General features: G+C 37.6%; 2 protein-coding genes and 1 pseudogene across 6 annotated transcripts in view; 2 read left to right on the top strand and 1 right to left on the bottom strand.

The window, feature by feature from the left end:
* The window catches only part of LOC139045389 (collagen alpha-1(I) chain-like), a 58,562-nt pseudogene extending 41,127 nt beyond the window's left edge, over positions 1–17,435 (top strand).
* Positions 267–21,599, bottom strand: BTF3L4 (basic transcription factor 3 like 4). 4 transcript variants are annotated; one of them, XM_014844280.3, is made up of 6 exons: positions 21,429–21,599; positions 18,185–18,251; positions 14,579–14,692; positions 4,145–4,346; positions 2,518–2,577; positions 267–1,972 (listed from the first exon to the last, which is right to left on the bottom strand). In XM_014844280.3, exons 2-6 carry the CDS (start codon positions 18,236–18,238, stop codon positions 1,926–1,928), a joined length of 477 nt encoding a protein of 158 aa, XP_014699766.1. In that variant the 5' UTR covers positions 18,239–18,251; positions 21,429–21,599; the 3' UTR covers positions 267–1,925. The 4 variants fall into 4 exon arrangements, with proteins under 4 accessions (XP_014699766.1, XP_044626723.1, XP_070366031.1 ...); XM_044770788.2 differs by lacking the exon at positions 18,185–18,251 and adding an exon at positions 5,281–5,513 and having other exon boundaries at positions 21,429–21,561; XM_070509930.1 differs by lacking the exon at positions 21,429–21,599 and adding an exon at positions 5,281–5,513.
* A 987-nt stretch (positions 21,600–22,586) lies between these two features.
* TXNDC12 (thioredoxin domain containing 12) overlaps positions 22,587–22,918 on the top strand; it is a 40,362-nt gene continuing 40,030 nt past the window's right edge. The window contains exon 1 of one of the 2 annotated variants that reach the window (XM_044770789.2): positions 22,587–22,848. In XM_044770789.2, the coding sequence (XP_044626724.1) occupies positions 22,752–22,848 (97 nt within the window). In that variant the 5' untranslated portion in view covers positions 22,587–22,751. The remainder of the gene's footprint in view (positions 22,849–22,918) is intronic. The other variant, XM_070509931.1, reaches the window with a different exon arrangement.

Genomic DNA, 22,918 nt, shown 5'->3' on the forward strand with positions numbered 1-22,918 from the left:
CTTCCATATAAGTGCTCTTTTTTCATTCACTATACTACCTATCTCTTATATGTCTCTAACCACTTCAAGTCCCCTCACTCTCTCTGCCCTACAACGTGCCCCCTGGGGACAGTCAGAGGAAGAGAATTCTGGATTATGTAGGCCATTTAGAGCTACTGACCTAACAGCAGATAAAACCTTATTTCAAATAATGACTGGCCTGAAATTCATTTGGGGGTGGGGAGTTGAGGGGACATACAAAAAGAAATTCTGTAGACAACAAAAAGTGAAGCACAAGAGGAAACATTATCCTCTGTTGTTGTTTTTATTATGTTACTTCATTTTGTAGTTAGGTCCATATATTATATAAAACATAAGAGGAAAAATGAACAAATTTATAAAATGAGGTTTCTGGATAAAAAAACACAAGACCTTTGCCTTCATGTCTATAGCTCTCTTGATATGTTGTTGGTCTTGTACTTTAGATATCAAATAAAGATATCTAGCTCGAAACAAAAGTTGACATGCTGCAAGGTTAAGCCATAGTTAGTTTGATGCTGGGCCAGAAAATGATAGATTTCCTAAACCTTATCCTTAAATATTGGCTATAACAAATGTTGATATAGCAAAATGCAAGCTTTTATCATCAGACAGCAAGAAGGAAACTTGAATGAATGAATGCAACTTACCTCCAAGTCCTCTGAAAGGAGGTGAAAAAATAAATACTGTGTTTTATCGGTGTTCCCCCCAAAGCATTACTCTAAGCATGCACGAAGGATGCTGTGAGCAGCTACAATAGTAAGATCCAATCCAGAGGTAGGTTCAAGGCCAAGAGTAGGAGAGTGGTTGAAGAAATCCTCCTGGCGCCAGTACCATTTCATACAATGCCCATTTGTGCTGGGGGATGAGTCTACGGCCTATTTTTTTCTCATTCAAAAGGACATTCCCAATTTCAACCTTGCTGAAAAAGAGACATTTTTGCACCTGCTTTTGGAACAGCTAGGATAAAAGATAAGGCCAGCATAAAATTATTTAGCAAGCACATGCTAGCTATTCCAGTTTGAAATCTACCCAACTGTAAAATCAAGGGGGAAATAAAAAGTTGGAGATGGAGCTGTTGTTCAAGATGAGGGAACAAAGTCTTACAAAAAGAGAGATTAGGCACTCATTTAACCCTATATGGAGAACACCCTCCTCAGGCTAGGTGGAAGATGAGAAAGAGCCTTACTAAAGGATGACCAGGCCATCTGGAGACCAAAAGGAGAGGAAAAAGGGCATTTAGGAAGAAAGCTAGTAGAAGAAATTCTTCTGGGTCTGACTAGGTAAGTGAATCTAAGGCAACCGCATCAAAGATATGCTACCCATTATGCCAGCATGAAGCTGGTGGCAAAGTATCTCAAGACATTTCAAACCCAGAGAAATCTATGAAAAATGTTAACCAAGTAAATTAAAACCAAACCTACAAGCGTGAAATCTCCTTAGATTTGAAATCCAAGATACTGAATTTTCATTAATTCTGTGTATTACTAGAAGAAAATAAAAAGTAACAAATGTAAAGATTTGTTTTATTTCTACTGGGGGAAGGAGGAGGATAAATAGAATGTTTTCCAATTTGTTCTCCACTGTATACACACATACTCACACGCATACATACACATACACACACCAAAAATACCCCAACAAAAAACCAAGAATCAAAAACCAAAACACCCTCAAACTGCACCAATACTTCGTATTTTGACCAAAAGAACAGATCCTGGGAGGAAGTGCAAAATGCAAAATCAAATGACCGAAAAATGCTGAACAAACAGCATTATCAATATACAAAATATTTATATTACTGAACTAGTAACAGTTGATGTTCTCTGTGTCTGTAAAACTTTGGAACCACATAGCTGATTTGTTGAATCTAGTCCATGCCAGCTTCCAAAAACCAAGAAAAGATTTTAGTTAGCTTCATTCTTTGATGCCTCATCAAAATTTTCTACGAGATCTGGAAAAAAAAAGTAAATGAGTTAAAGATACAAAAAAAAGAAAAGAGGTAAATGAAACTCCTAACTTCTAATCCCAATGAAAAAAAATGTTGCTATAGGAATTAGCCTGAAAATACATAGGACAAGAGGCAGAAATGAATTGGTGGCATCTGACTAATAGGCTTCATTTATCTGCTTAAAACAGTAATCCTAAGGAAATGTTGTTCTTTTTTGTCTAAGCAAACTATTAAGGTGGACAACATTTTCATATATCAATCATAATTCCCAGAGAAATGTTATAACAATAACTATGCAAATTTATGATCACAGTGATTCCAATTTAATAAATGCAGGCAGCAGAGCTTTGTGTGATAATTTCCAATTCTGAGTTCTAAATGGGAAGACTTTTATTCTTTTTCATTAGATCGTATCCACTGTCCACACTGTTGTGAATCAATTTAAATTCATGAGCTTACCATCAACAAAAAACTGAAAGTTATTATGCAATGAATTAACTTAGATAAACAGGATGCTAAAATTTTAAAACTAAAGAAACGTCACTTACCTGGAACGTCATCATCTTCCTCATCAATGTCTTCTGGTTTTGGTGCTTTGCTATCCAACACTACAAAAAGTTTATTTTAAAATTAGTCATGGAGAACAAAGACCTTTACAGAACACTTATAATGTTTATCTTTTTTCCTATTTAAATCTTACATAGTTGTTCAGAAAAAGCTAAATATTGTTTAACCTAATGCCATATTTTTTACTTAATACTAAAATCAATAAAACTTTAACTTCACTAGATACACACTAAATATAGCTGGCAATTTTTTTTGGCTTTCACAATTTTTATTTGATCTTCTTACTTGGTCCTGTGATGTAGTTTTGGCAGGTAATATTATCATTTACTTTTAAATTTATTTAATTTTTATATAAGTAATATAGTCTTCTAGTTTAAAAATCATAAGTATAAAACATATGCAGTGAAAAATCTACTTTCACATCTGTCCTCTATCCACCCATTTCCTTCTCCACAGTAGGTAACCTATGCTATTAGTTCTTGTTTAACTTTCCAGACAATTTAATGCATAATCAAGTAAATACGAATACATATTTCCCCTCTTTTTAGACAAATGCTAACATCCCATGCACACTACTATGTCCCTACTTTTTTCTCTTAAAACAAAACTTAGAGGTATTTCCACATCTGTACACAATGAGCTTCCTCTTTCTTTTTGTCCATCCATAGTGTTCCATTGTATGGATGCACCATAATTTGTTTAACTAGTACACGGCAGGTGGGCATTTCGGTTGCTTCCAATATTTTGCTTTTGAAACCATACTGCACTGAATTTCCTTGTAATTTTGCACCTGTGCCAGTTTATCTATATTGTCCCTGTTTCATAGACGGGGCAGCCGAGGCTCCAGGTGATGAAATGATATGTCCAAGGTCAACAATGATCATCACAGCAAGTTCTGCAGCCCAGCTATGAGAGTCTCCCTCCACTATGACATGGAGCCTAGATTACAGTTCAGCAGCCAATGTTTCGTGCTGCAGCTGGCAATTTCAATGGGTAGTAAAATTTATATGCAAAATGGAATAATTCAGATGAGTCTGAATAAAAAGACATTATAGTTAATTTATTTTCCAAATCAAAAATCAATATTCAAGATTTTTTCCATCTCTTTTGGTATAAGAAAATATCTAGCTATGTAGTATGAGCACTGAAATAATAGCCTCTTCGATTTTTAGGGGTAACAAGACACATTTGAAACCAGAACTATTTTGGAAATTAGAACTTATGGTTTCTGCATCTACTGTACAATCAACATTAAACAGAAATACAGTTCTGTGATAACACTATCCTCTTGTTGTCATTACTGACAACAAGAAGTGAATATCAAATTAACTGTTTATTAAATGTGGCCTGCAGATCCTGATACTTTCCTTTTAAGTAATTACCTCTCAAGTCTATATTACTACCAAAACATTTTGAATATTCTATATGCCACACTGCATAATTATTAGAGATACAAACTCAAAAATTTATGAAGCATACAAGTAATACTATAAAAAGTACAATTTACATATAGGCAAATCCTTCCAGTATAAAATGGGACACCTTTTAAATCACTGGGTTCTTTAATTAAGGTGGGGAGGGAAAGAGATAGTAAATTAAAATACCTACCTTGCCGAGGGAACTGTTCAGCTAATTTCCTAAGACTTGTTAAGCTGTCAGCACCAAGCTGACTTAATATTCCAGGAAGCATTTCTGTGATTGGTTTGGCTTCTGCATGACCAGTAATTGCAAAGGTGTTAGCAGAAAGGGAAGCCTGGACTTTGGGATTGTTGAAATGAATAACTGTCCCATCATCTTTAATCATGTTCACCTGTATGATCACGGAAGAAAAACTTCACACATTTGGTACAACTAAAACACTGTTTAAAGAATAATTTAACCAGTTATGTTTTTTTACTTGGTAGTTATGCAATCCCAAGGTAGTAATTATCTAAGCAGTGGATATGGGTGGAAAAAGACTTTGGCAACAAAGTAAAATGACATAGATAGCACAAATTACTAGGATGGTCAAGAAATAGTCATTTTATTATAGAATCTAGATTTTAAATTCAAAGATTTCTACTATGAGAAAGAAGTTCATGCCCACATTTTTTAAAAAATGAAATCATCAGCCAAGAATTGGCTTCTTAATGAAATTACCCGTTATCTTACTCAATTTACACTATCAAACTAAATCAGTACAGATACTATTTGGTGGATTAGCATCTTACTTAGGGGACAGGTTGTAAGTGGGTAACAGCGTATGGTAAAAATAACCACTGAAAATCCATAAAGAACACTCAGAAATTTAATCAATCAGGTGGTTCGCTCCTTTGAAGACTTAGTAAATTTATAAAAATTTCAACTTATTCTCATCATGTCATTCTTTGTAGAAGATTTTGTCAGTTCCTCTAATTCTTAAGTGTACCTTTTCAACAATCTGCAATAATCCTTGTAAATGTCAAAGAAGCTCTCCCACCCACTTGCCTGGTCACCTGGACATGCTTTATCAATTACTCGGAAAACTTTACAACCATCCTCATATTCTTTCTATAGCTTTCACCACTATGAATCAACTGTTTCAGATTTGATTTCATCCACTGCCTGGGACTTACTGAAAAGGAAAGCTGAACATGTGCTATTTAAAACGTTTATTTTTTTCTCTTGTGCACTTTCTTTCTGTGTTTTAGTAGAGTTGAATTTGCATAAGTTAAATGTGTCAATAATGTGATTCCACTATGTAATTGATTACACTGGGAAGTTACCTTGGTGGTAACATGCTTATTATATAAAAAGGTTAGGAGAGTTAACTCTTGGCTACTTTAGAAGCATTTCATGATCCATCCAAAAACTGCCCTTGTCACAATCAAGCAGAGATGCTGAGTGTTCTCCATGGTCAGTGGAAGTGGGCTTTTCTTCCTCAGAGGTGATCACCACCACTGACAGACAGCACCAGAAAGGAAGGGGAAGAAAGGGGCTTCTAAATTTCAGGCAAGACCTGGAACACAGAGAAAATAAAGGCAAATTCCCTGGAAAATTGTAACTAAACCCCACAATTTCCCAAATTTTCTCTGACAAAAATCACTATTTCAATTCTATACCCTTCCCCCTCTCAGTATTGTACTTAAGGTTCTATTATGTATGTTACATACAGTAAGCATTCAATCAAGCTGTTCTGAATAAATATCATGAGTTAAAAATAATTTATATTAACTTTAGAAAAAGATAGATTACGTAGTTCTGAAGGTAATTATAGTTTAGGTAGAAAAGTTTAATGTTAAAGTAGCTGAAAATCTGGGAGAGGAATGGCTTGAGAAGGAAGTGGCATAGTGAATACGAAATGAGATGCTGCTCTGGATCTATCCTAGAATCACATAATTTTAGTATGGGGAAAAAAATAAAAAAATGGTAGAGCTATATTTTCCAAATCACATAATTTAGTAAAGGATTTCTACAATATTTCCAGGCATGAGAAGAGTCTCAAATATTGAAATTGCAGACACTAAAGTCACAAGAGATTTGAAATCAGTATTGTTCCAAAAAAGTCAGCCCATATATTTGTTGAGCTTAGAGATCTTCTAGTTCAAATCTCTTGTTGAAGAAATAAACACTAAAGACAAGAGCTCTTGGTTAAGCAACATTTCCAAGGACAAACAGCTAGTTACATGTAAACCCAGAACTTGAATCTGCATTTCTAAACTTTCTGGTTTATTTTCCTTCCTACGATGTCATTCTCATTCTTAAAACATTCGTTTGCCTATAAAAATTCAATTCCCCACGGCCCCATGAAAGCTCGCCAAAGAATTATCTCAGAACATAAGCTAAATGCAGAATGCAAAAGAAAAACAGCAGATATATAGATAATAATAAAATAAATAAGAGGCTAACATGGGGCCAAAAAGAATAAACAAATTCATGAATTTTCCTTCTGTTCAAGCTTCTTTTCCAAAGACTAAATGTTAAAAGTCATATTTTACATCCTGATGCAGGTCTTTGTAGTTTGAAATATGTTGTTTGAGTCTAGTGTGAAAAGCAAGATGAATTCCATCTCAAACTGTGAAACAGAAATAAATTTATTAATGGTTGTTTTAAATGGGGTTGTATAAAAGATGCAGCTTCATGAATAGAAAAAGGTCCAGAAATGGGTGGAGAGCTAATTTTAGAATAGAGAGTATTTTATTCTTAGAATAGAGAGTATCTTATTCTCTATTCTCTAGAGAAGAATAACTTCTCTAGAGAGAAGTTAAAAAAGCCAGAATATTTTATTTCTTTTTAACATTCCTTCCTCCCTACTGAGCAAATGACAGTTATATAAGGCTCCTAGACACAGCAATTAGAAACTATCAAAGGATGAATTGTTGGGCTCAACAAGATCAGTCAGACACCTCCATCACTCTTTTAGAGGCAAAAGAAGGGATAAGGAACGTGTTAAATTCATAAAGCAAATTGTATGCATTTCATATGGAGACGTGATTTTACTGCTGTTTGGTTTAAATAAGTCATGCCATCTAGATACAGTATAAGAACAAGGAGCAGACAAGTAAACAAAGACTATTAAACTAACTACTATACCAGCCCTCAGGTCCCTTTTTCACTCAATCAAACATCCTCTTTATGTCAAAATGTTTTTTCTACTTAACAGGTAGCTGAAGGTAAAGAACGCTACTTGAGCTATGGAGGACAAGGCATTTTTGAGACCCCAGTCCAAAATGCCAGATGCCACTGCTCTTATTTTTTGCTCTGACAATACTGACATGTCTTGTAGTTATCAGAAAATATTTTGTCCTCTCATGCCCAGTGCATTTACATACGCTGTTTTCACTTTTTAAACGAACCTTTTCCTGCTTCTCCACCTTGAAAATTCCCATGCATCTAAGACTTCGGTCAGATGCTTCTTTGTCTGTGAAAACTTAAGGTGGTTTATGCACCCCCTGCACTTCACGGGTATTGCAATTAAACAGAATTGTCTCATAGTATAATTGTGTTTGTAAGTCTCTGACCTTAGTAGACGGTGAACTCCTTGAGATGAGAGACCATGCCTTACTAGACATAGTATGCTCCCAAGTGTCCAACATATAACAGTCACTCAAATCTGCTGAATGAGCGGACACTTCCTATACACCTTATTCTAAAATCATAGATGCTGTTAGACCTCAATTCCCCAAATGCTAGATGAGGGGTCATCTCAAGGTTTAGAAATAGTACCAGTAGTGCCCCCAGTGAAGGTGCCCAGAACCTCCTGGGCTGTATCTTTGGCCTAACTTTTCCTATTGTTCGGAACTTCCAGAATCTGCCCAACTGCCCTACAGAATTCAAGGCCATTTTAAGTTATTCCTGGCAACTGCTGGGTGGCCCCCTTATGATGCTATCAAAACCTTAACCCCTGCCTTCAATGGCCTCTGAGTAGGGCATATATATTAATTGTAAATTTTATGCTCACTTTATTCCTACACAGCAGTAAGTTTTTACGGATATAGGAGGCTCACAAAGTTATACTTGACTCCATAGCTCTTGTGGATAACTGCCCTCTCAGTTCAGAGAGGTTTCAATTCTTCTGCTATGTGACTTTTTTTTGTATGCAAGTCCCCAATAGGCCAGCTAGCTGTAGTTCTGAGAACTGACAGTGGTCTTAAAATCAAGTTTTACTGCCACTTCTTCCTGCATGTAGTGGCACTTAAATGTTTATCAGGAAACTCATCTTTCATTACCTTCCTTCTCTATCCTAATGGGGTGAAATAAAAGACATTTTAAGAATAAGGCACATCTAGGGTTTTGGAGGCTGTGTTGTCAGATTTTGAGGATTACAGGCTTTGCACACACCCCCTAAGTCAGTATCATTGACATTCAATCCTTCATAGCTCAACATCTGCTTATTTCTAAAGGCTAATATGAAGCACAACCTATTATTGTTGATCTGAGCTAAAGCTAACAGCTGTCATTAGACTATATGATATGCTGAGATCATTTTCTCTTATGCTCTGGTGGTAAGTCTGATGAGATGGATAATGTAAAATGGCATATACTTTCTGAAAAGCTATTTGGCAATATGGATGAAGAATTCTAAAAATGCTCATGCTCCTTCAGCCAGTAACTTCATTTCCAAGAATCTATCTGAAGGAAATCAGAGATGAAGATAAATATTTATGTATATAAAAGTCCAACATGTGATTCTTTTATGATCAAAGCATTATAATGTAAATAAATTAAAAAATGTTAAATTATGGGATATCCATATATTAGAACATATGTAGACATGTACACTGATAATTAAGAAGAGTTTTTAATGATATGAAACAATTTTGATAATATAATGCTATTTGGGAAAAAAAGGGTTCCAAATTGTACATCTAGCTAGTCTCAGATGTGTCAAAAATATATGTATAGAAAGATGGGAAAGAAATATAAGACTAACAGTAGTTATTTCTGGTAGTGGGACTATGATTGAATGTTAATAGCTTCTTCATATTTTCTGTATATCCCTAATTTTCCACAGTAACAATATATTTTTATATTGAGGGGGGAAAAAGGTTGTTTTAAACAAAAGATGTTCATGAACAGATGAATGGATAAAATGTGGCATTATCCATACAATGGAATATTAGTCAGCTATCAAAGGAGTGAACTTCTGATACATGCTAAAACATAGATGAACCTTGAAAACATTATGCTAAGTGAAGTAAGCCAGACATGAAAGGACGAATATTGAAAGATTCCACTTACATGAAATATTTACAACAAGCAAATCCACAGACACAGAAAGTAGGTTAGAGGTTATGAGGGGCTGGGTGAGAGGGGAACAGGGAGTTATTGCTTAATGGGTATAGAGTTTCCATTTGGGATGATGAAAAATTTTGGAAATAGTTACTGGTGATGGTTGTACAACATTGTGAATATAATTAATGCCACTGAATAGTACACTTAAAAATGGTTAAAATGGCAAATTCTACGTTATATATATATTACTACAATAAAACAACAGTAAAACACAAAACAAAAAGCCAGAAGAGCAGAATCTTAAAAGATAAAGTAAGGCTGCAGTGGAATGATAAGGTGAATGGGTGCTTCCCTTTCACCCTCCTGTACTGAGCTGTCCACCCATCAGCACCCAAGGTTCTAGCTGGAGGAGGAAGAACTGTGACAAGGGTCAATCAACAACTTTTGGTCTTCCTTCTGTACAAGTGGTTCCGGAAAAATAAGAACCAGGAAGAGAAAAATACAAACAGTAAAACTTGTGTGTACAATTACAAAATTTACATTCCCAGCCCTAAGCTTTCTCCTGAGCTCTAGCTTCCTATGACTAACTTCTTACAGAACAATCAGTATCTCTTAAACTTAATGGCCCAAAACAAACTTATCATGGGAGTCAATACCTTATTAGACTCTTATAATCTACTGAAAACAGATTACTTGGTTAATAAGTAACCATTATACCTCACAATATGAAGTTGTAATGATAAATGTATTATAGCGACTTAAGCTAAGGGCAGTGGAAGTACAGAGAAAGGGTTGATTGATTATGCCTGGAAAGATTGGGAAGTTTTTATGGAGGCAGAATTATACCCTAGTTAAGATAAAAGCTATCCTTTGACTATAATAGTAAGACTGAAGCAGGTAGGCCATCTGAAAAGAGATTCAGATTTCTGGTGACATTTCTTACCAAATAAATCTGATAAAATCAATTATCTTTGAGAAATGGAATAGATCTTATTGTTGATAGATTCATGTTATCAAGGGAAGAAAGGTGACAGCATGGTCACTATATTCAACTAGATTACCAAATAAGAAGCCCAACCAAGTATCTTCAAATGTCAGAGAACATAAAACATTTTCAGAAATTTAGTTCTGGATTACATTCTGGGACTTTGCCTATGAATTCGTTCCTATAACCTGGCTATTTACTTGGCTTCTGTATAAAACAGTCTCTGACACTCCCTTGCCCTTGACTTTTTGACAGCTTTCGATTTCTCTGTCTTTGGTAACAAAGAAATCTATATATGGTAATAATTTATTACACGAAATCAACAACAAACTAATGAATACATCAAAGACCAGAGAAGCTTGTCTTAATCCAAATAGTCCTTTAGTTTTTAAAGTTTCTGAAGAGGACATAAATTAAGCTTTGGGAGGGGAAAAAAATAACCAATACTGACAGCCTAGAGAGTAAACTTGGCAAAAAGGCATTCAGTGAGTTTTTGAAACCCACCACTGATCTTCCTCTGCTCTCTACCCACAAACTGAGTACCTTCTACTTGTTTGATGTTTTGAAGGTCTAAGGACAGAAAACAAAGTAATATTATTTTGGTTTTACAACAATGGCAACAATGGCTTCTCTTTTCAAAAGTTTTCATCTGCTTTTCTTAAACTGCCAAAAAACGCAAAGACAGTATATTCCTCAGAATTCAGCACTTTGAAACAAGCTTAAAACATACGAAATTAAAAATAACAAAATTTTAATTGTTTCTTCTATTCTAAGACACATATGTTTTTACATATCCTAGTGTTTCTGAAAACTGTATATATGTTTTCATGTATACATTTAATGCAGTAATATCTTTTTTCCCTCTAAGAAGCTGTTTTTAAACCATGTGTGTCATCATTCTTTAAAAAGAAACGTTGAAAAAAACTCTACCTTAAATATAGTAATACAAAACATAATGCTTGAGGCAAGCCGGACTATATATAGTTTACTGGATATTTCTATACAAAATTATTTTAGATCTGAAAAGTGTTATATACAGTACAAATACCTTGGTTCTCAAAAATATCAATTTTAGAAAGAGGGAAAGAAGGAAAAAAGTAAAACTCCCCATCTTAGGTTCAAATATTCAGAAATTTTGCAGCTGTTACCTTGCATTTTAATTATCTTTATGCATATTTTCTCTGTACAACTAGACTATGAGAGTCGAAAGATATCACACACACCCACTCACACACAGGGTGGGGGGCACAATGAGAGTGTGTGCGTGCCTATTACGTACTACAATTTTCTATGCAATATTTTACAGCTATGATTCCTCAAAAAGTTGGAATTGCCTTGGCAATACCAACAAAAAGGAATTCACAATACAATGTAATAAATGCTACAATAAAAGTAAATACAGAGCATTATGGAGGTACATAGGAAAGGCACCTGACCCTTCTTTGCACAAATGTGTATATGTGCTATCAGGAATGCTGCTGAGAGGAAATAACACCTGTATTAAGACCTGAAAAGGGAGAAACAACGACCTTGTAAATACTGTTGGGGATTTCTTTTATCTATAATGGCATAAACAATGAATTCCGCATGGTGGGTGCTCAATAATACAAGATATAAGGCAGGTACTTTCTCCTTCTTTGGTAGGGGTTTCGGGGGATGGAGAGGAAGGAGGGGAAGGAGGAGAGAAAAGGCCAAGAGTGGATATAAGAAAGTATAACTGAAAAGACCAAAACAGGATAAATTAATGAATAGAATGAACTCTGGTTTTGACACACCTTAGTTCAAATCTAGAATCCAGCACTTACTAGCTAGGTGGTCTTGGGCAGGTGCCTAACTCTCTAAGTCTCAGCTTTCTCATCTATAACCAACAACAACCAACTCAAAGGGATATTGTGAAATGGAAATGGCATAATACATATTTAGTTATTTGTCTAGTTGTCTAATTAGTTTCCCTACTACCCTATAAGCTGCAAAGGACAGAGATTATGAATAATATCTTATGTACTACTGTCTAGCCAGTCCTTGGCAAAATGCTGGGCACACAGCAGATGTTCACTAAGTGTTGACTGTCATCAAATACTTTATCATCACAATTTCAACTACAAAAATACCATGCTCTCAGCACAGCATCATAACAAGTTTGACTGTATTCTGAAGAGATCAAAGACTGCTGACTGGTTTCTTATTTCACTATAAAACATTTATAAAATTAATGCTACCTCACCACTAAAAGTTTTATTAATTATAAGAACCATAAAGTCTTCCAAATCTGAACAAAACCCAACAATTAGAAAAACATCCCCTTGGAGATATCACATAGTTAAATCTATACTTCAAGGAGGTGTAAATACAATCTTTTCCTCTCTATCAAGAAGTGTTTTCAACCAAGGGTGATTTTGCCCTCCAGGGGATATGTGACAATGTCTAGAGATATTTTTGGTTGTCATAACTGGGTAAGGGGGTGCTACTGGCCTCTAGTGTGTAGAGGCCAGAGATGCTGCTAAACATCCTACAATGCACAGGACAGTTGCCACAATAAAGAATTATCTGGTTCAAAATGTCAATAGTACTGTGGGGCGGGGGGGGAGTCAGAGAGTAGAAAGGTAGGCAAAGAGATAAGATTGCCTAAACACTTATAAGCAGATTAGGTTTAACATTATCAGAGTTCATGTCTACTATTGCAACTTAACTTTTTTACCAAGCTTTGGATTTTTTAAGAGAGGCTTAGATTTGTTTTTTCTGAAATATACCCCAGATAAAGAGAACAATATCTCTAAAAATTATTTTAGGTCGATGAAAATATATGAAAGCTTTCAGTAGCTCAGGGAAAAAAATGCATATAAAATGCTTAATTTCAATACTTGCAAATGAAGTTCTAATCTTTATCAGAGTAAGAATGCATTGCCACATCAAGCTGAAGATAAAAAAGATACATGTGGCTTACATTTTCTACTATTTTATCAATATACTGCTATATTGAAAGTACAGGGGCTGGCCCTGTGGCCAAGTGGTTAAGTTTGCATGCTCCGCTCTGCAGCCCCGGGTTTCACAGGTTTGGATCCCAGGCACGGACATGGCACTGCTCATCAGGCCATGCTGAGGTGGTGTCCCACATAACACAGCCAGAAGGACCTAACAACTAGAATATAGAACTATGTCCTGGAGGTGCTTTGGGGAGAAGGAAGAGAAAAAAAAAGAAAGTACAAAGCCAATGTGAATCATGTATTAATATTCACTCATATCTGCATGGGGGAAGAAACATGTGGCACTTTGCCATTTCACTGCCTTTTCTTTGGTATTCTGCTATTTCTTTATTAGTGATCCTCACCTGCACATTATTTCTGATCTATGGTTTACAGCACATGAGCATTAATTATCTATTAGAAATTGTGAGGCAGTACCACACATAATAATGATATAATTAAATCTAACTCACGGCAGTGAAAATTTAAACATTTGTTACTAGCAGAAATGGAGGGGCCAGCCTGGTGGCACAGCAGTTAAGTTCGCGCGTTCTGCTTCTCGGTGGCCTGGGGTTCGCCGGTTCAAATCCTGGGTGAGTACATGGTGCTGCTTGGCATGCCATGCTGTGGTAGGCATCCCACTTATAAAAAGTAGAGGAAGATGCGCACAGAAATTAGCTCAGGGACGGGCTTCCTCAGCAAAAAAGAGGAGGACTGGCAGTAGTTAGCTCAGGGCTAATTTCCCTCAAAAAAAAAAAAAAAAAAAAGGAAATGGAATCACCAGCTAGAAGCGGATCTTAGATGGTAACAGATCACAAACAGTTGATGCTATTATAATTTTTCTTGACTATCTTTTGAAATAATATCATTCTTTGGCTTCACATTTGAGAAAAGTAGTATAATCAAAATATAATAAAATGATTAAAAAATTTTAACCAATAATTTTTGCAAGAGGTCTAATAAGAAATCCAATCCATGTAAAGCTATTGCTAAAGCTTGTTGGGTAAGGTAATAATTAGAGACTTTGTAGAGAAGAAAGGTGCTCTTACGGGGGAAAAAAGTCCACCTTATTTGAAGAAATTGTGGGGTTTCTTTATTTCTCTATTTTTAGGAAAAATATCTTATTTTACATTAAAACTCAAAAGCAGCTCCATAATTTTGTCATATATGCAAATACTTTGAGTCTGAAAGTAGGATGAATTCCTTCACTACTAAAATCATTTTTTTTGACAATCACTCAAATTTATACAATGAGCAAATTCAACAGCTATAGTCCTTCAGACATCTGAATGCCAATATCAGATTCTTTTAAACTGATATTTTACACTTGAAAAGTATGGATAATTATTTGTGAATATGCTATTTGTCCACATAATTTAACAATTTACAAAGTGATCATACCTCTTCAATACCAGCTATATTATTCACAGCCAGTTTCTTTAGAGAACTCTGAAGTTTTTTGTCATCAGCTGTAGCTGTTCTATGTACCACCTTCTTCTTTCTGCGAGCTGTACCCTGAAAAGAAACCAAACAGAAGTGTTAGCATGCCTTGCATCTGGCAACTACAATCACATGTCTTCCTATCCACAATACTCTAGCTAAAATCCACATAAGAAATTGCTGACTTAACAGTAATGATTAATAAGACTGCTCAGAGTTGTGACTAATCTAGCTTTTTGAAGGTCAGTAACAGCCAGTTTTTATTCTTTCCAATAACCAGCCTTTATCATTTCAACACGTTATGTTTTAAAAGTTTTCTAACAAAAATAATTTATAACTTTAAGACAATTTAGTGTGCTTTATAACAACTTTCAAGCATTATGAAGAAAGCTTTCTTATAGCCCCTGACAATAAAGTTAAGTCTAAAGATATTCTGCAACTTTGGAGATTATGAGATAATTAAAAATCAAATGTCTACTATGTGAGTGTTCCAGAGTCCCAGATGAAAAATGAAAAAGATCAAGTTCTTACTTGTGGATCAAATACTTAGAGTGGAGGGGAAAAGGCAGTAAATATATAAACAAATTAGATAATTTCAAACATGATAAGGGTATTAAGAAAAAAAACCCAACAACACAGTGATAAGAGTATTGGGTGGGGTCAAGCATTACTTTATTTGTATATTCAGGGAAGGCCCCTCTGAAGAGGTGACATATCCTGAAACCCATTGGAAGATCTAGGGAAAGAGAGACCCAAGCAGAATGAAACAAGAGTGAACCTATTGTTTCTAAAATGAGAAAGCAGGCCAATATGACTAGAGCAGAGTGAACATCAGGAAAGGAGGAGGAAAATGAAATCAGAAAGACAGGCAAGGGCCAAATCATGTAGCCTAGAACGCCACAGGCAGGAGTTGGATGTTATTCCAATTGCAATAGGAAGCCATTGGAAGGTTTTAAGCATGGAAATGACTTGATCTGATTTATGATTTTAAAAGATGACTGAGGTTGCTGTGGAAAATGAACTATAATGAGATCAATCAGAAAGCTACTATAGCAGTCCTGATGAGAGATGGGAGTTGTGGCAGTGAAAATGGTGAGAGCTCAGACTATCAGAAGAACCAACAGGATTTGGGGATGGACTGGATATGGGATATGAGTGAAAAAGCGATCTAGAATGATGCTTGGATTTTGGCCTGAGAAAAGAGGTTGAAAATTATACTATTTACTGAGAAAGGAAAAAGCTCATTTCTAAATGGATACTTTGAAACTCTAAATATATTTTTCCACTGAAAAACTATTTAAAATAATGGATTAAATTCCTGGGCCAATTTACAAAAATGTAACTTAAAGGAGAGGTGAAACACTACCAAAAGCAGCACAAGTCTTGAGAGCTAAATCTTGCTGAGACCTCGCAGGAGTAAGGGGAAATAACTGGAGATTTCAAACTCTGGGTAGCTCCTGCAGTAGTACTCAGGGAATCAACATTATAGAAGGTAGGCAGTGGCTTCAGTCTCAGCAACTCTGGTGGGAGTGGAAGAGAGCTCTTTGAGTTGCAGTAGAGATTGTGATGAAATCCAGTTGCTGAAGGATGGACTAGGAGTGACTATTTACATAGATGGTCATTTATTTGTAAAGTTTTCCTCACTCAGGGATAGCTCAATTGCTTGCTGGATACCTCAATGCAAATGATCCTCAGGCACCTCAAATTCAACACGTCTAAAAGCTTATCAGTCCACCAAATTATTCTTCCTATATTTCCTAAGTGTTGTTGCTGGTAGTACCACCATACACCCAGTCTCTAAAACCAGAAATTTGGGGGTCATCTTATACTCTTTTCTCCCCTTCATCCCCCATATTCCATCAGTCATTAAGTCATGTCAATTCCAACCCCTCTTGATTGTTCTCCTCTCTGCTAAACTTCTATTTCATTCCATTTTCCACATTGCCAGAAGTTACCTTTCAAAAATGACTGTTATTTCTGTCTTAAAATCCTTTAAAAGTTGCTCCCTGCCTATAGGATAAAATCCTAAGCTCCTTAGTATGGCATACAAGACTATGATCTAGCCCCAAATTACCTGGTTGTTTCAATTCCTACCATTCTTTATCCATTATATACTCTAAACTCTAGCTATACCAAATGGAAGAAAGCCATTCCATTAAGCATCGTATTATCTCAGCATCCTCTGTGCCTCTGCATGTGTGAGAATAAAATTCCTTTTCACCCTACCCACTCAACCTCTCACTTGTCTGCCCTCACTATTTAGTGATAAATTCTTGTTTATTCTTCAAATCACAACTCAGTGATGACTTCCTTGTCTCTCCTAGGCAAGAGCACCTTGTACCTCATTTTAACATTTACTGTTCTGTAGTGTAATTGCAAGCATGTCTCTTCCAAGCTGAGCTGTGTCGAGAGCAAGAAACCTTGACTTGTTTATCTCCTATGTGCTTGACACACAGTAGGTGCTCAATAAACTAGTTACATGAATGAACGTGTCAATGACCTGGTTTAAAACATTTAATAGTGCTGTGCTGCATCAAGCTCCTCCAGGTATATCCTATGGTTCTTCACTATCCCTAGTTTTTGCATTGGTACATTACATTACACTTGATGCTACAATGTGACTATTTTGGTTACATGAATGTGTTAATATGACTCCAGAGTCATATAATTGTATCACTTTGAAAGGAGAAAGTACTAATCACTTCTCCTCTTCTTCCTCTCCTGTCCCCATCCCCAGGAGCTGTGGTTATCCTCAAAGTAAACGACACAGTGGGGCTGCTACATAGTGTCTTACCTACCCCCTCCCCATGTCTGAGGTAAGTACTGTTCTTGCTTTTTCTTTTGCGAAGACTGTATTGGGCAGAGATGAGGACAGAATATTCTCCTTGAGCCTAAGGCCAGAGCTGAAGGGAACCAAAAATTCTGGCGCTCAGAACTAGCTCTTCCATAGTTTTCAACGTACATGGAATAAGAAAGCTTAGGTTCATATTCACTAACATAGAAGAATAGGTAGGAATTTGAGAGGAAAACCTAGCAACGAAAACAATGTACAAACAGCTTGAGTTAAACCTCCAGTTAAACTACTTGTAAACCTAACTGTAGCAGTAGGTGTATCCAGTCAAGAGAAGGTAACCTCAACACCTGGGAAGCCTTACAGGTGAGTCTAACACCATCATAGCTATCATTAAGTATCTACTCTGTGCCAGGCACCACATTAGGTGTTTTATAAATATTACTCTAATCTTTAGAAGCATCTTATGTAGGATTATTTCTATTTTGAAGATGCAAAAATGGAAGCTTAACAAGGTTAGGTAACTTGTTCATGTCACATAACTGCAAGATGTTAAGAGGATTCAAACAAAGGTGGCTATTTCCATTGCACCATCTGAGAGAAAAGTCTTCTAGTTACCTATTTTACATCTAGACAAGTTATTTTCAAATTGGAATGTGGTTTGATCTTGATTATTGAAAGGATTTTAGATTTTCAACAACCACAAATCCAAAATAATAATGATGCTATCTGGTAATAATACATTCTCCTATCAGTTTTTCTTATGCCACACTCACCTTGCCCCCTATCCGGACCTGAGCCTGAAGTTTGGCTAACTTTTCTTGATTCATGCTGTTGGTAAATCTAGGGGGGGAAAAATAGATTTGTTAAAGTCACTGTTTTACCAAATAAAATAACTGTTTATGCAACAGTACCTTTTGGTTCACTGAGCTTACATTATGCATCACCACTACGATCATATTAATATTGTCTATATTCTTAATAAATATTAATAACTTGTTCTAGTTTCATAAACCAGACATTAAAAGAACCAAAATTAATAATACCATGAAGAAGTTGAATATACAAACAGAAAATAGAATGGGATTCAAAGTTACCTATTTGAATTTCCCTCCTGAAAAGCATGATTCAGTACTTTGGCATTCAGTGAAACCTAACCAATTATAAAATCTCCTAGGCAAGCCAGTTTTTTCCCTCAAAGATTTTTACAGCAGAGAGCTGTTATCAAATATTATTAGCACATCCTTCAAGCAGACTTTTTTCTCCCAAATCACATTCTGTATTTCTTGCAAACCATAAATGAAAGACAAAAAAAAAAAAAAATCTGGACAAAGAAGAAATTCAACAATAGGCTGTCCACCTGTCAAGATATGAGGTAGTCACATCCTCTATTCAAGGTCATATGGTATGTTAATAATAGGGAAAGAGAACCAGATGTTCAGATATTCGGCGCTTCTGCAGCACCTTCCAGAGAGTTCATTCAATACATGCATTGATAAAGTATGTCATACTTGTCAAGATATTCTCACATACAGGGTAAAATGCCTCACGGCACAATTTGAGAAAACCATATCTCTGCTACATTAATACTACATGTTTTGGGGAGGAGGAGGAGAGGAGCTTTTTAAGACAATCTTGATTTTGAAAAGTCTAAGAACATTATAAAATCATGAATCCTAGTCTGGTCAGTAATATTCCTACTAAGGAAAAAAATGTTCTGAAGTTTATAATGGGTCATAACATTCCACACCACATAAACAAATAAAAGCCATTGTTAAAAGTCTGGTCTTACTTGTTCTGTGGATCAACATATCATTACTGAGATGCAACAGAGGGAACTTTTTGGCCAATTCTCTAACCTCTTTATAATCATCACTCAGATGAAAAAAGATACTGTTTTCTTCATTTGAGATATGAAAGGGAATGAAATATTATATAAGTATTAACCACTATGTATTCTGACACTGTACTTAGGCACTCTAAGTGCCTGTATATATCTCTAAGGCACTGTATATATCTCTGCTTTTTTCCAAATAACATTTAGAATTTGATTCCTCAATCTTTGCTCAGCACTGTATCACCATGCTTAAGCAGCTATAAACACTCTTTTATAGGAGGAAGTGTGATTAGAGTACAAAACCAGAAGGCTCGGGTGCGTGCCAATCTCAACTCGCCATAGACAAATTTGTTGATGCAAATCCCAATCTCTATATTCAATATCCCACAGAAAAGGACCACTATTCACTTTTCTCAAAGGAATGTGAACATGAAGGTGCAGTGAATTAACAAAGAGCCTAAGGAATTTTTTACAAAAAAGGAGCTAAGTGAAAATATTAGAACTAGACACAGGGTAAACCTTTTGGGACTCTTCTGCATTTTTGAAGTAACCACCACAAGAGAAGAGATGGATGAGAAGATTCAGAAGTAAAGATAAAGAGTCCTGACTTGTTTGAGACAAAGAACAAAATTAACTCTTTATATTAATGTGTAGATGAAAGAACATATTCCATTCCAGATATTCAGGACAAACAGAAACCTTGTTCCCAAAGAGTATCTCAGAGAAAAAGCATCTTAGAGAGGTTGGAAGCTCAAGCCGGTAGAGGAAGAAGGGTGTTCCTTTGTCTACTAACAGTGAGGGTGTGTGGAATTGAAGTAGGAAACAGGATTGGACTTAGTCTATGTGAGACAAGATGTCAAGCTCAGAATGTGGACTAGAACTCAAAAGATCACCTGGTTTAATTCCCTATTCCTCAATCAACCTTTACTTTATTGTACCCATTATTCTTATCTCGTATGTGAGGCCATCTCAAATACCTGCAAGGAGCAGCAGGGTGTAAGTTATAAATAAATAAAACAGTTCACCTCCCTCCCAATTTAACAGATTTGGAAATGAAGGCCCATAAGGGAGAAGTCACTTCTTAGGCCTAAAAGGGAGAAATACTTCGTAAAGCCGTATGATTAGTGAGTTCTTCCTTAGGGATCCTAGGATCTTTTAGCCATTTCCTCGAGGACTCAAGAAAGGGTGTTAATAATGTTATCATCAATATTTATTGAGTGCCTACGCTCTAAGCATTATGGTAAGCACTTTCATATATATCATATTTACACAGAGATGAAATAATCTCAACCTTTAGTCCCCGAGTTTTTACTATGTGGGGTTTCTCTAAGAGAGGCACAGGCTTTGGAATCAGAAGGTTCAAGGTTCTACCACTTAGGGCTTCGGAAAGATACTTTCTCTGAAATTGTGTTCCTTCTGTATTAGAAAAGTAAGGGTTAACGGGTAAATTATCAAGCACAGGGTATGGCTCACAGTAGATACTAAATAACTGGTAACTATTGTTACCACTCCGGAGGGGACAGCTATGGTACATATAGTGAAAGAACGTGGGAACGGAAGTTGAAACCGCCATTCACTCGCTGTGCAACACCGTGCCTGGCGGACAATCCTCAATTTCCTGACAGCCTACTACGCATCAGGCAGTGTGGTGGGGCTATAAAGAAGGGCAAGGCAACGAATCTCTCAGAGAGAGAGGCAGACTTGTAAACAAATACTGCCATTACGAGGTGAAGAGCGCTGCACTGGAATTCGGTCCCAAGCGTTTGGGGGCCGACGGGGCTGCTAACCTCAGTTTCCCTATCTGTAGAGTGGGAGGATCAAATGAGATGACCACAGATCGGCTGTAGAAAGCGCAAAGCTCACAGCACTGCTGCTGTGAAAAATGAGGAGTAACAGGACAGAGGCAGAGGACCACCCGCCTCCTAGGACTGGATCTGGGCGGCAACACCGCGGACTCGCTCGCCTGCACAGGGGGCGGTGGTGCTGGGACCTTCCCTCAGGTGCCGACCCCCAGCTGCGCCGCCGGTAACCGACAGGCCAAGCCAGCCGCCTCCGCCCCCACTCGGCGCGCCACGGCGGAAGTGGCAGCCCAAGCGGTTGGCGGGTGTCGGAAGAAGAGGGCGGGGGGAGACCGTGCGCAGCGGCCTATGGCCGTGGAGTGGCGGGACCGCCGGGGGTCTCACCTGAAGCAGGGAGGGTCCTCCAACACCAGCACGCGGCAAGAGCAAGATGGCTGCCTCAGTCGAGACAGAGAAAGACGACGGCTGCCGCGGCGGCGGGAGCGGGGCCCACGTGACACAGCCGGCCCCGCCTTTCTCTCACCAGGGCAGCCTATCCGGGGAACGCAGATACGAACTACAAATCCCAGCCTGCTCTGTGCCTCCCAGTAGAAAGGCGGCAGGTGCAAGTGGCCACGCTGCATTCTGGAGCTTGCAGTCTCCTGAACGTTTCATTGTGTCTGGTCCTACAATTTATAGGGAGCCTAATCAAAGCGAGGTGTGTATTTTTGTTTGGGTGTGTATTTTGTTGGATGTCTTTCACTAAGCCTTAAGTACGCACTGTCGGACTCAACTAGTGTGGACTCTAGTCTTCACACAGGAGAAGAGACGGGAAATTTGATCTCTTTATTATGTATCAGAGAGGAAAAACTGAGGAGAAATACTCAACCCACAAAGTTTAAAAACAAATAGATTTAGCCAGAAAGGTTTACACTTTAAATGCCTTCAGTGACTTATGTCCTAGTTCCTTGAAGAGTTAGGTCAGTTTTGCAATAAGAGATCCCAAGTTTGGTTTTCTTGGAGCTTGCATCAATTGGTTGCATAATCCCTGCGTGGAAGAGTTGCGCTTGCAAGGAAAAATAAGGTCCAGAGCTCTCGTCCAGCAGGAAGGGGCATTCTTGCAAGGCACGAGACCATGCATCACCGCAGAACAGGTTTGCCAGGTCTCCTGGAGAGCTGAGCAGGATCCTAAGAATGAAATCCTGTTGTGTAAGTCTTTTTTATTTGCGGAGGGATAAGGGGGATCCGATGCCAATGGGCAGTCCGCCCATTGTTGGGAGGGGCTGGCTTCACCGATCAATAATTTGCGTTGCGAATATTAAATACAGCGATTCTTGGAGGGGGAGGGGCTAGCCGGCTGGCCAACGCAATCAGCAACGGTTCTCCCGAGCTACCTCCCCACCCCCTATTATCTCGGCCCACCTTTTCCCTCTCAGTGCTCAAACTGAACATCCAGAATCCGGGGAAAGCTACTCGCGCTGGAGATAAACTCCCGCACCCTTCTACGTGATCTGCACCTTTAAACTCACTCCATCCCAATCCGGACCCCGGAGGCACCACCCACATCCGTCTAACATCACTTCCTTCAGGGTTAAAAAAAAAAAAAAAAAAATTCTGGAAACGCAAGGGATTGGGCTGAGCGAGCCGCACTTGGGGAACCGCACGGACCTTCTGCTGGGACCCCGGCCCTGCGTCTGCTTAGCCCGGTGGCCCCGTCCATCTACTACCATGGAGCTGCGGACTCGTCTCGGGGCCACCTGTTTGCTGGGCTTCGGTTTCCTGCTCCTCGTCACCTCTTCTGATGGACATATTGGTCTTGGAAAGGGTCAGACCGCCTTCTTATCTTAATCTTTACTCATTCCGGGCCCCAGCCCAGTATACCCCTCTCCTTGTCC

This window comes from Equus asinus, chromosome 5 (assembly GCF_041296235.1).
Source record: "Equus asinus isolate D_3611 breed Donkey chromosome 5, EquAss-T2T_v2, whole genome shotgun sequence".
Lineage (NCBI taxonomy): Eukaryota > Metazoa > Chordata > Mammalia > Perissodactyla > Equidae > Equus > Equus asinus.

Excerpts from the sequence above, each read along its gene's own strand:
- BTF3L4 (XM_014844280.3), bottom strand. The coding sequence starts at position 18,238 with ATGAATCAAGAAAAGTTAGCCAAACTTCAGGCTCAGGTCCGGATAGGG. Across the intron at positions 14,693-18,184 it reads AGGTCCGGATAGGGGGCAAG|GGTACAGCTCGCAGAAAGAA; the intron begins GTGAGTGTGGCA and ends GTTTCTTTTCAG. Across the intron at positions 4,347-14,578 it reads ATATAGCTGGTATTGAAGAG|GTGAACATGATTAAAGATGA; the intron begins GTATGATCACTT and ends GTGATCATACAG.